Source organism: Chrysoperla carnea, chromosome 4, assembly GCF_905475395.1.
Source record: "Chrysoperla carnea chromosome 4, inChrCarn1.1, whole genome shotgun sequence".
Taxonomy (NCBI): domain Eukaryota; kingdom Metazoa; phylum Arthropoda; class Insecta; order Neuroptera; family Chrysopidae; genus Chrysoperla; species Chrysoperla carnea.
In genome coordinates, this window is record NC_058340.1 from 39884179 (window position 1) to 39897720 (window position 13542).

General features: G+C 29.8%; 1 protein-coding gene across 1 annotated transcript; it reads right to left on the reverse strand.

Moving 5' to 3' along the window:
- Window positions 1-2396: 2396 nt before the first annotated feature.
- On the reverse strand, window positions 2397-3700 carry LOC123298718. The gene is made up of 3 exons (XM_044880811.1): window positions 3480-3700; window positions 2822-2869; window positions 2397-2548 (listed from the first exon to the last, which is right to left on the reverse strand). Exons 1-3 carry the CDS (start codon window positions 3685-3687, stop codon window positions 2397-2399), a joined length of 408 nt encoding a protein of 135 aa, XP_044736746.1. The 5' UTR covers window positions 3688-3700.
- Between the last annotated feature and the right edge of the window lie 9842 nt (window positions 3701-13542).

Sequence of the window (13542 nt, forward strand, 5' to 3'; positions counted from 1 at the left end):
AGTAGAATTTAAAAAAATAACCTTGATGTTTTAAGTTTTGTTTCAGGCAAATTGTAGTGTCACGAGATAGAAGAATCTTTAAGGAGATGTAAATATATTTGTATCAATTTCAAGTGATTTCTTACTGCCTTGACTAGATGTTATTGATTTGAATTACTGTAAAAATATGGATAATTTACAGTTTATTGTTTCTCCAGTGTCTACAAACCGAGAATTAAATAACTCTTAATTTAAAGATCTAGAAAGAGTAGATAATTCCAAAAAAAAATTAAAAAAAGTCAATTGGATCTAGCAAATATTAAGAAAATGGTAGATATTATAAGAATATTTTAATTTCCTTAGATTTTCTGATTTTCCTTGGTTGAAAAAACATATCTTGACGGTAATTGTTACCTAGTAACAAGATGAAGAAGTTCTAGGTTATTATACCATGTATATAAAATATACGAACGTATATTAAGCTTAGTTCCAAGTTTGTAACGCTTAAAAATATTGATACCATGAACAAAATTTTGGTGTAGGTGTTCATAAAATCACCTAATTAGTCCATTTCCGGTTGTCTGTCTGTCCGTCTGTCATCGCGATTACTCAAAAACGAAAAGAGATATCAACCTGAAATAACGTGCTGAGGACGTGAAAAGTAAGGTCAAGAACGTAAACGAGCAGCATAGGTCAATTTGATCTTGGATCCGTAGGACCTATCGTGTAAACCCGTCTAAACCGTTAGAGATAGAAAAAAAGTTTAAATGTAAAAAATGTTTCTTATAAAAAAATAAACATCTTTTGTTTGAAACATTTTTTCGTAAACATCACTGTTTTCCCGTGAGAGCGCAAATTATGCGCAAATTGTTTAATATGTATGTTATGGCTATATCAGATATATTATTATATGTGTGACATGTATGTATATGTGTAATGTGACAGAGTAATCAACACTGTCTATACGTGATATTCCAACAATTAACTCAGCCAATTTTTTTTCCCACTTGTTTTTTACTAGTTATACCTACAAGTAAAGCAAATTTATTGTATGTTTTAAGAATGTCTTACGAATTTCCACCTAAATACTCGGTTATTATGAATATAAAAAACTGTAGATTTTGGTTATTTCAGGAAAATGTTCCATTCCATGTTTTCTTTACACACATTTATTTAAAGCTCCGTTTCCCCTATTGGAAAAATTTGCACATTCACATATAATTTCAAACATCATAATACATAGAGCAGCAGGCTGGCAGTTGGTTGAGTTTTATTTTATTTTTTCATAAAAAAAAAACTTTTTTTTTTTTAGAATAAAATATGTTCTCTGTTAATTAAGTTGATAAAATCCACTGTTGTTGATGATGAGAGTTGTTAGCAACAACGAATGAACGAGTCGAGTTCTGTATATGTATATATGTGTGTAACTTAGTTCTATTTTTTTTTTATAATATATGCGATGCTTTTTAAAAACAACAATGGATAAAGAAAATTACATATGACAAATAATTTTAAAAGTAAAACATATTATGTTAAATAATTACACTGCACTCACTATAACGAATGTTGTACATGTTTAATTAAGAGATTCAACATAAAACATAAATTGTGATTAAATTGCATTTACCAAAATAAGTTCCGGTCGACATTACTGACAATTAGCATTACTTTAAAATTTAAATGCTGTGCTTAGTTGTATGATAACGAGCTAATACGATAGCACTTTGAATATTTCAATCTCATTAGCGTAAAAGCTTTATAAATTTAAAAAGTTAGGTTAAGTATTCATTGAGACGTTAAGTGTGGGCAAGAGTTAACCATATGACCGAAATAAATCGAAATTATGAATATTCTTGGCTCATGGAATAGTAGTTTGTGTATTTAGTTTATTTTTATATAACAGAGGAAAAAACAAGTGCGGTGGAACGCTTTGGAAAAATTACTTTGTTGGCCTAGGGTGGATTATTTCCCTTCAAGAATTGTTATTAGGACCGGAAACATACAACTTCAAAAAAACAAATTTTCAAGGCTTCAAAACGCTATACTTGAAAGTCGCTATTGTTTTGCAATTTAAGAAAAACCATTGTAAGATAACGTGCTGTAATACACTTTAACGTCAATTTTTTACCTAAATATCGATAGGTAAAACATCTTTAAATTTTATAAGCGATTTTAAATTGCGGTAATCATTGACCAAATCGTAGAATATATGTTTGGCATCAACTTTTTTTTTATTGATACGGAAAATATAGACTTTGGGTAATTGAATCCAATCAATGATCTTGTAAGTAGCCATTTATGTTGCTACGAAAGCCAATTTAAGAATCAACAACGCCTGCCAAAAAATTTCATTAATTAAAAAAAAGCTAAAATCTTGTTTGCCTTGCACATAATTTTAATTACATAATATTAAACATTTAATTGTTTTTTATAAAATATTCGGGCGTACCCTTCGGAAAATACTCATTGACATTAGTATTTTGTATGCCAGTGACGTGTATTTTTTCTTTAGACTCGATGCTTAGTGTTTTTTCTTTCTTTGATTTTTCGTTTAAAGTTATTAAATCAGCTACAAAAAAAAAAAAAAATATCATTAACAAAAAAAGCAATGTTAATTTGTCGAGTTTAAGGTGCGAAAAATAGCCTTCTCTAGCTTTAAAACGGTCTTTACTAATTTAAAACTGTTTAACGGCGCCGCCCTTAAAGCAAAACGTGCAAAAACTTTGTTAACAATTGAAAAAATAGTCTATTTTTTATCTTTTTATGGCTAGATAAGACTTTCGGCAAAAATTTGAGCAAATCCATTCCGCTGGGTTTTGTTTTATTTTAATTTCACTAGTACCTTTTATCATTTTGGATGGTTCCATCTTATTACTGCTGCTTGAAATTTCTAAAAGAAATGATAAAAAAAACTTTGTTTAAAAGTGCCAAGTGATGAATTAAATAATAGCTTCATGCCTCAATATCCAATTCATAATATCTAAAGTGCAAAACATCCATCGATGAAATCCAGTGTTAATGTATACAAGTTTGAAAAAGTCTCTCAGTCGTTGTACCTAAACATTTCTCCTTCTATATCGGAATGTTCAATACATTAAGATTTTTGTGAGACCTGTCCCATGCAAAGTCTAATGCAAATCAGTTTCATAAGAGCAACCAAAAAACTAAACCATACTAATAATTTACACTAGTTTTGTGGCAATGAAAATTAAATAGTGGAGTTATACATTTTCAATAATTCCACTTTAATTCTTTCCAAAGTTTTTTATTTATGATATTTGATATTTTGTCACCTGATATTTTGGTATTAGAGATTTTTGAGCTCTTCTATTTTTGCATTATATGCTTTAGCACTCTCATATTTTGGTATTCAATATTTATCCTATTGGTATTTTGACTTTAGATATTTTTGATTTGTTATTTTGTATATTAGTTTGACATGGATATTTAGACGTCACTACTATAAAGGTTCGTGTAAAAAATAGTTCAAATAAATTCACCTTCCACTTGTTGTTTACGTTCATTTGCATATTTAGACTTGTAAGATGGTATATGTTTCAATACTGCTCTCCATTCAGTAAAATAAACTGTTAATAAAGTTGATGCCAAAACAAAGTTTATAACTGATGGTGTCCAAGTTTTGAATAATTCAAATCGTTTACTCTTTGTTAAATTATTAACAGTCGATACGATATCTTTCAAAATCATAATATTTGAAGAACTATCACTGAAAAAAATTTTTATCTTACAATTTTTTATAAAATTTGTTAACATTGTGAAATATTTATTTTTCGAAACTATAGCAACGTTATTGATCAAAATTTTTATTAAAATGTTATTTGTTGAAAGTAAGTAGGATATGCGCATCATGGTTGCTTAATTTTTCCAGCGGGACAAGTCGATTATAGACATTTTCGATCTTATAATAACGAGTTTTGTCTATTTAATTGAAAATAAGCAGCCTAGAAAGTTTCAACAATGATAACACAACGTTAAATTGCTAGGATCATCAATAAATGGTACAAATTGTCTATATTGGATATGTCCTGCTGAAAAATTGAAATAAGTTTTCGTATTGACAACTGGGAGCACATCCACTGTAACGTTAGAAAGTGGAGTAATTTGTAATACGATTTTCTTAAAATTAAAGTTTGGAGCGTAAATACGAAGAGATAGTATGGAAATTAACATGTTTTGGAACCTTTTAAGATAGATTTTTACCAAAAATTTTAATTTTCTTGATAGATTTTTACTAAGTCGGCGGATAAAAATTATTTTAGGATAGAAACACGACATTGAGTTATGGTTGATCTATTCTGGTAGTCTACCTCTGTCGGTTTAATGTTCTTTTTTATCATCTACATTCCAGATAAAACTATAGGTGCGCTAAAAGTGCTAAATTTGAATGACTTAAATAAATTTAAAAAAATTATAGTAATAAAAACGCGTATTGTTTTTTTGTCCGTTGTTTTTTTTTTGTATACGAACAAATGTTGTTTTCACGTTTTGTTTTTGTTTTTTAAATTTTATTTGTGTGTTAAATTGAATTCAGTAGTGTATTTGAAATAATAATAATGTATTTCAGGTATTATTAGTTTTGGAAACAAATGCGATATGTACAGCATAGGCCACTATTTATTTTTTTTTTGTACGCGTGCAAACAAGTTAATTTTAGAAGGTTTGTTGTTACAGGTCAAGAAGCCTCATTTTTGTGCTTCTCCACTCATGCGTGTGGCAGCTTAGCTAAAGTGAAAGAAAATTTAACAGTGAACCTCGTTAATAACGGACTAAAAAATTAACGTTTTTTTTTATACGTTTTTGGTCTCCGGCATATTTACTGAATAATTAACGTATTTGGTAGAACCTTGCATCGGCAAAGAAGCATAAGGGATGCAAGGCATTCAATTTCCTACGGAATTTCCTGTGCAATTGAAGCACATTGATTTCCAAATTGGAAGTTTGGTAATTATGCCAAATTTGTAAAAAATAAATAAATAAGAAATTCGTAAAAACAAAAAACAAACTATCGAATATGACCGTCTCAGCTTATTTCAACTCAAAAAAAATGAAACAACCGAAAATCATCTTTACCGAACATAATAAATATTGTTTGGTTTTTATCAACCATTTGTTCAAAAGAGCTGAGAAGACTATCCGTTTTCGTGAAAAACATGATGCATTAGACAGATATCTTCCATGCTTATAATTTTTATTTTCTGCCCACCTGACATTATATACAAAGCATGACTTAAACATGGAAGAGTGTAGTTTAGCAGCATGATAACAATCATATTTAGTTATATAAAACATTAAAACCTTATTTCGTAAAAGTTCCAGCCAGTAGTTAAAACATATTGAATAGGTTATATTACTGCTTTTATATTTGTAATTATAGCCAATTAAAAAATATCATAAATTCCTACATTACAGTATTGTGTATATTAACGCCTTTTTTAAATTTATAACTAGATGCCCCGATGAACTTAGTTTCACCTACAATTCATTTGGTTATAATTTTGAGTAGCGATTATTAATCTAAATTAACCTGCAATTTTAATTTATTAATAGCTATACTATGCTTAGCCTGTCCTACCTACCAACTAGTTCGCCCTCCACTAAATCCGCCTTGTTAACTCAACTTTTACTCCCATCTCGTGAACCATTAGAGACCGATTCTTATGAAGATCGCTGTGCTCGTTTAATAGTTCCTAGCCTTCGGCAGTGGAGCTCGCTGCGCTCGCGTATAGCTCTAATGAATGCATATTCACTGAATAATATTAAATGAAACCTCAATACTATTAAAAATATATAATACATAGTAAGTTGTAATAATAATGAAATATGTTTCTTATATGCGCTCCCACCATTTAATGAAATTTAATTTTTTTGGTGCGGAACTCGCAAAAACAGTTATAGTGGATTGAGTGGTGAATTTAAATCATCATCGGGTCCACTTGAACATACACCAATAATTTAGTCAAAATCGGTTTACCTTTTTAGGAGAAGTTCAGTGACTAACATCTACACACAAGAAATTTATAAATAATGAATAGATTATAGGTATTTGTAAAAATAAAAGAAAGAAAACACCAACTAACTAACTAGTTACTGTATGATAGTGGGTCGATTATAATTAAACCCACATAGTTTGTGATCCATAAAAAACAATATTTGTCGAATAAATCAAAAAATTCATTTAATTTATATATATAAAAAAAAAAAAATACTGATAACACTAGTTTATATGGTTTTTATACCCCAGCTGAATGTTGTTAATTATTGTTTATTTAGGCAGAAAGTATCCAGAAAAAATAAAAATCTATCACGCCTTGTGTAACATTGTTGAATCATATGGAAGGTATACGTTATCTCACCCCTACGTTCTATGGTCATCCTTAATGTGGCTTGCAAGGGCGAGCAAACTGGTAGAAATCGTACCATAAAAAATGAGATATACCTTGTGTGTATACTTACGAGTAAATTCTGTTGGTTAACTATAAAATAATAGCCAATCAAATAGTCCACTGCAGTTACGAACTGATCCAGAAGTTTGTGACACTATATTTTTTTATTTATTCATCCGATAGGAGGTTGCTTGTAGACTTCAAACCTGATTTTTCGTATTCGTAAACTTAACGCTTTCGCCTCCATTTTAGTATTCACTAAACTTTTATGATGGCTAGACTTGTCCGCGTTGTATCTTCAAATTCGTTTATGTCAAGTTACGCGCTATTATTGTAAGTAAAATAGTTATTCGTGTTCAAAGTCAAAACTTTTTTCGTTTCTTTTTGTAACGCTTTGTGTTACTAACCTAATTTGCGCCCTCACGAGTGATGTTTATGAAAAAATATTTCAAACAAATGTTGTTTATTTATTATAAGGAACATTTTTAACTTTAAACTTTAGTTATGTCTCTAACGATTTAAAAGATCTAAAGACCTAAAATTAAAAAACTATTGGTAAAACACCGTCACAAAAAGAAACTCACCCAAAAATTGTTTATTTGGAACACGCATTTTTAATTTTTTTCTAGCAATCATAGCGTGTACTTGAATGAAAAATGCAGGCATGCCAAAACATCATTTTACAAGATGGCGGACAAATAGTTTATTTTCCGAAATACTCTTCGATTTACGTAACTGCACTGGACTAAAATTGAAGAGTTGCATAAGTAAGTCCCTATGTTAATCAAAGTATGTCCAATTTACTCTCTTAGTAAACTCTACCTAGTTAACTTGTGTTGAAGAAAAAGCACAAAGAACTTTCTTCTTGACTATTTTTGATTTTTGTTTTAGTTTGGATGAATTCAACGTCTCTGACACATAAACAATAATACGTTTATATGATTGATATATCAATAAATTATATGTTAAAAAATGGAAAATAAATAAATAATATCAATAACAATAGAATAAAAATATATACTTGAAAGACTATATATTATATATATAAATATATAAGATGATTGTGTTTTCACTCACACTTAAGATACTTTTTAGTAAGTATACAGAGATTTTTATAGCATATAATTCTTAGAAAACTATAAAAATATCTCGTTTAGAATATTTTACTTTATATTATTATATAAAAATGTTTCAAAGATCATTGTGACATACACTACGAACAAAACGGTTCATACAAAGATATATTGTATATATATATATATATACCACTAGTTCGATTTACATCTAAATATATAACTATCACGAGTAAGACAGAGTACATGCGTGAAGCAATACATGCATCTAAGTAAAAGGTATGATAGGTGTTATATGAAATTGCAAAAGTGACTTGTATCGTGGCTTATCTGTTGTGGTTCATCTACTTAACTAAGAAACTCCCACTCTCCAAGCGTCTTACAACTATCTAAACGCATATCAAAGCTTCAATACATGTATATAATACCTCTCACTTAGATGCATTACTTAACGAATGTTTTCCGCCATACTCGTGATATTTATATGCCTAGATGTAAATCGAACTAGTGGTATATATATATCTTCTAAAATAACTTGTCTCTCAGTCGAAGGATAATAAAATGATGTATGTAGTACTGTGTTTAATAAAATCACATCACATGATTTCTAATAACAATAAAGGAAAACCCTTTAAATGATTTTACAAGAGTTTATTGTCGTATTCAAGTAATTGCACTTGATTGGGTCTATACTTTAAGTCAATGGGGAGCATACTACCAGAAAATATTCAGCAAAAGATTTTACAAAGTAAGCCACGGCAAAAGTGTGGATACGTTAAAACATAGTCAGGCATGGAGTATGACAGCATAATCTGGACATTGCACTCGTAAAAAATAAAGATCAAATGAAAGTAATAGATCTTTTTCACATTTTTTTTTTTCATTTTTTTAAATGAAAGTAAATGTCTTGACAAATGGGCTAATTTTTTGCCCGATATTTTGGGAGCCATATGACTGAGAAAACAGACAATGAAAATCATTAAAATTCAAATTGGCGAAAACGATCCGGAAACAAACGAACTTACACGAATGTCGTTGTTACGGCATTTAAAATTGATAATAATCATATATTAATACGACTGTTGACACTGTTTTATTGTCATTGCTTGTCGGATTGACATCACAGATCCACAGATCACGTGTGCGATGGAGCCAAAAAAAATCGTTTTAAATTATTTCAAATATTGTGACATTTTTACAATTTTTTTCATAGTGTTTTTATTGTTAAAAATGCGTAATTTTCGAGTTACAGGCTCCACTCGACCTATATTTTCATAAAAAATTAATAAAAAGCATTTCTGTTTTTCATGAAAAAGGTCTATTGCTGAAATACAGAAAAGATGTTGTATGCACTCATAACCGGAAAAAACACATGAAACTAAGCAGTCGGAATTAATCGCGGAACGAGAAACGAATAATTTTGTCAGATACCTAGAGAAGGCAGTGGAGTTTATGCTTCATGTAAAAACATTGAGCGAATGGTTTGTTACATAAAAGGATGAATATAAGGCAGCGCAGGTACACAGACCGAAACATAAAACCTAACGTAATCGTTTCTCTTTCAAATAATTTTTATTTCATATGAAAAGCACTCGGAAATTAGAATGTTACAAGCTGTATCGAATATCAAACCTAATCCGTACATTTGCGTAAGTTAACTTAACAATATTAAACTTCGAATCGCATTTTCAATCGGGCAAAAACTTCAAGAAACTGACACATTTACGTGTTAGGGATTTTTCAGTCACAGAATTTTTATTGGATTGAAATCGGCGCACTAAAATAGTTTATTTATTATATTTCTTTTGACAAGAAGTAAAAATAAACTTAAACGAATCAAATCGTTTATATTTTATACAGTTTATTTTGATTTTCAAGTACATATATCATATATACTTATACAATTGAAATCATACTATTTTGTATTCGGTACTGTCTTTATTATCGCCTCGATTTTTTATTGTTTCAATTGTTTTATCCTCTTCAAACACATAAAATAGATAAATTATTTTTGAAAGAATGTTGATCTACTACTATGTCATTCGAAGAAGGGTTTCCGCTTACAAAAAAATTTAAAGTCTTTCTTCTAGCGGCAACACCCTTATGCGGTGTGTGTTACTTACATCCTAAGCTAAAGTCGGTCGATATGTACATTATAGTTCATTGTAGTTAAATGAGTTCTTACTTGACAGGTTCTACCGAGAGTTTTACCCATAAACACGTGAGCAGTAGCATTATCTATATTTTTTTTAAACAAAAATTTTACTATTTTATCGTGAAAATACTGTTAACAATTCGCCAGGTTCATTGGATATTTACAGCATGCATTAACTAGATTGACATAAAATTATGCCCACTTCAACCCTTTTCCGCAAACCTTTATAAATGGTCTACATTTGGCAAGTTTGTCAAAAAAATGTCATTGTTGAAATAGTAGAAAGTTTCAGAAATATTTCAGTCAATTCAGTTTCCTGCAAATTTACGAATTTATTTATTTTTTGATAACCTCAATTAAGGAACAAAACAAAAATAAATTTTAATGCTTTTGAGATTATTTTGTTTAAGTCGAAAAATGATAAATATGTTATGACCTCATGAGAAAACATACCGGAACAAGTAAACAAAACATTATTCTTTTCCAACAGTTTGAAATGGTCTTTTTGAACAGAATGTATACTGTGGTGTATTCCTAACACACGATGATAATATTCTCAAGTTGGATTTCATGATATTTCTACATACCTTTAAAATCCATATAAAACTTATGACTGGTTATTTTTATTTTATTAACAGTGAAGTTCTATTTTATATTCTATTCTACTAGAACAATTCAATAAATGAAAAATTTTGATTAAAAAGACTTCTTCCTTCTAGATGAAATATATTTTTATCATAGTTATCAGATGGCGTAAACTTCGTACAATGCATTGGGGGTGTGTAAAAATTGATGGGGTTAGCTTTGATTCACATGACCATCCCATGTCGAATGTAGAGCAAAGAAGTTACCATTACTGAATGCTGCCCATTCCAACGAAGTATCAGATATACGTGCCGTCTCCGGTTTTTTTGTTACATATACAATGGAAGCTGGAAGTCAGACGAAATAAAGTTATCATCCGCTCAAAGTTTCGATAGTTACTAAAAGAGGGGATTGGACAAAATTTCTTTTATCACATCATATGAAAAATTCTCACTGCATGAATAGAAAAGTGAAGTTGGTTTTAAAAAATATTAACTAGTATGCAAGATATGAACGTTTAAATTTGCTAATTAAACATAGATGAAGATACTCACTAGTGAGCAATGCTTGGTTATCGCCATAGAGATTACATATAAAATTTTGTTTTGCTAAAAGGAGATGGGAAACCTTTGAATATAATCTTTGATGGCTTATATCTTCTCCGTTTTTTAAACAATTTTAATAACACTTTCGTCATGGTATCAAGTCTAGTTTTAAATTTTTATGGGAAATATGGCCAATTCAACATCAGAATTATCCACTATTGAAAATCAAATCCTTAAATGAATAGTAGAAAGAGAGAGAAAGAGGCAGAAAGTTAAATCTATAAATTGTTTGAATATCTGGCAACACAAAGCTAATTGCTTACTTTGCTTTCCTATTGTAAGTGTTCATATTGGGATAAGTTTCAACAGAGAACTCTACACTTGAAACGGAACTACGAGACATATCTTGATTGATATGAATGATATTTACAAAAATATGTCTCAAATGAAAGATATCGATGACGAAAAATGGTTGCTTTTAAAAACACATCGATTTCAGCTCAAACTATAATGAAAAATTAAGCGTCTTCTACATCCTGGAATTGTTTATAAATGTAAGTAAGCAAAATTTTCCTTCATAAATGCGAAACACTAAAAAGAACTTCTTTTACATTTAAAATTGGAACTCTATCATAAAACAATTGATCATGAATGCACAGTCACGTATTTAAACTCAAAAGATTGACCAATGAATGAATAGAATTACAAAATAGCAAAACAAAACATTCGAGTCTATGGTGAGTTGTAAAGAGTTTACCGTCATACATATTCGTACTTATAGACAATGTACAATATGTGAATGTAACAGAAGCATGCTAAACACGATGGAAGGTATGCTTTCAATGCACTACATATACATATAAAAGAGCATACATACTACACCTTACGTCCAGAAATTTCATACTGATATTTATATACATACAATCCTTTTATTTTAACTTCCTCAATGGAATACTGGGTTGGGAATTCTAAAAAGTTTACAAAAACTTAGGTTTCCGTTTCTTTGTCCAATTGTGGGCTATAAAACCTAATAAGAGAAAGTCTTACCTTGTATAATACATGGTGAATGAACCTTGAAATCACTAATACAAGTGCAATTTTAAGGTGGCATATGCACAACCCTTGAAAAATAAGTTTCATCGAGAAACTTGTTTCAAACGAAAAATGTTAGTTTCAAAGGCGCCCATCTGAGGCTAGTTTTGATTTCGATTTAAGTAAAGTTCCTTTTTAAAAAAGCATTCTTTCGAATACGTGGCTTAGACAAAAACTGTCAGCGAAGTTGTTTTTTCGTATATCTTTTGCAGGACACTATTTCGAGTGTTCTTTTATCACTTAACTTTTTCAAAAATTGAATGAATTACTGTTTAAAGTACTTTTCAGAACAATTTTTTTTACAAAAAAGATTGGCCATTTTATAAAGAACAACTTTCTAATTTACAGTGCTCTTCTAGCTCTTAGCAGAAATGGATAATACGGAGTTTTTAATTAAATCTGAAAGCTATTATCGAAGTCAATGTCCGTGTAATATGTGCGTCTTTGAATTTCTCGTTTGAAGCATTTAACTCGATTCAGCTTCTCGAGGTTCACGAACATTTTAAAGTAAGAAAAACATTTATAAGACATTTTTTCTGGTAAAAAATTTTGGTTTCCACGTATATAGTTTCCAAAATATACCTACTCTCCTCTCCTACTTTTTTTTTCAATTCTGTCGAAATAATTTTTAATATCGTAAAAAAATAGCAGTGCAAACTGTGAGTTTTGCATGTTAACGAAAATTCGATGCGGACTTTTGCGATTTCGATGGGAACCGCAAACAAAAGCTTCATGCAAATGTTCAGCTTTTCGGAAATTCTTCTGAAGTAAAATGTCTTTATTCTCTGCATTATTTTTAAGTGTATACTTACACATAACATTATGACAATTTATCTTGACTTGAGTAACCATAACATAAAGTAAATAAACATTTCGTTGCTTGTTTTGTCGACATTTTCCTGTCTGAATACACAAAAACGTAAAAAACCAATGAAAGAAATCCATGTCGTCATACATGTGAACGTATATATACGAACGGTTGTGTATCCCGCATTCAAGACTTTTCTCTCAAAGCTTTGGTTGGTTAGTGAGTTACGTCCATTAGGATGGATATGTTTTGTATCAATTTATTTTTTTTTTGCTTTCTTTTGTCCGTCTTATCTATTAATAATTTTATAGATAGACATATACACTCGTAGGTACAGACCATGTATCATTCAAACTTGGCATAGTAGTTCTATTGAAACACCTATATATATCGAATATTTTCTTGAAAAGGTGTAATGCTAAATCATGTGCACTTTACAAAATGTAAATAAATAAATAGTTCATTCTAGTTTGTCCCAGAAAAAATATGAATAGTACTTATGTGTTCATATTAGATAAAGTTGATTCAAAAGAAAGTGTATCATTGAGAAGCGCTTTTGAATCGTGATAACCAAATCAGCTCTTTTGACTTTCCAACCTCGGATAGTCTGGAACTCACTGTCTGGTCTTTAAAGCACATTTGAGACAAACGTGAAGATGGGTAGTATGGCTAAATAATCATCAAGAAATAATCTTTTCGAAATTCTGGACTATACATTCATAGCCGGAGGAAACTTAACTGTCCGAATCAACTTTAAAAAGGGGGTGAAATCTAAAGAAGAAGAGAAACTTTATTTGTACAAGACTTTTTGGTGCTGTCGATGTAAATTTTTTTAAAAATGATCCGGGCGATGAAATATCCGTTCAAATTTTCATAGAAAAGTAATGAGATCTCCTAAAAG

Bases quoted from the DNA above. Each gene is read 5' to 3' on its own strand.
- LOC123298718 (XM_044880811.1), bottom strand. From the start codon at position 3,687: ATGATTTTGAAAGATATCGTATCGACTGTTAATAATTTAACAAAGAGT. The intron at 2,870-3,479 runs GTGAATTTATTT...CATTTCTTTTAG, and splicing joins ACGTAAACAACAAGTGGAAG to AAATTTCAAGCAGCAGTAAT. The intron at 2,549-2,821 runs GTACTAGTGAAA...TTTTTTTTGTAG, and splicing joins ACCATCCAAAATGATAAAAG to CTGATTTAATAACTTTAAAC.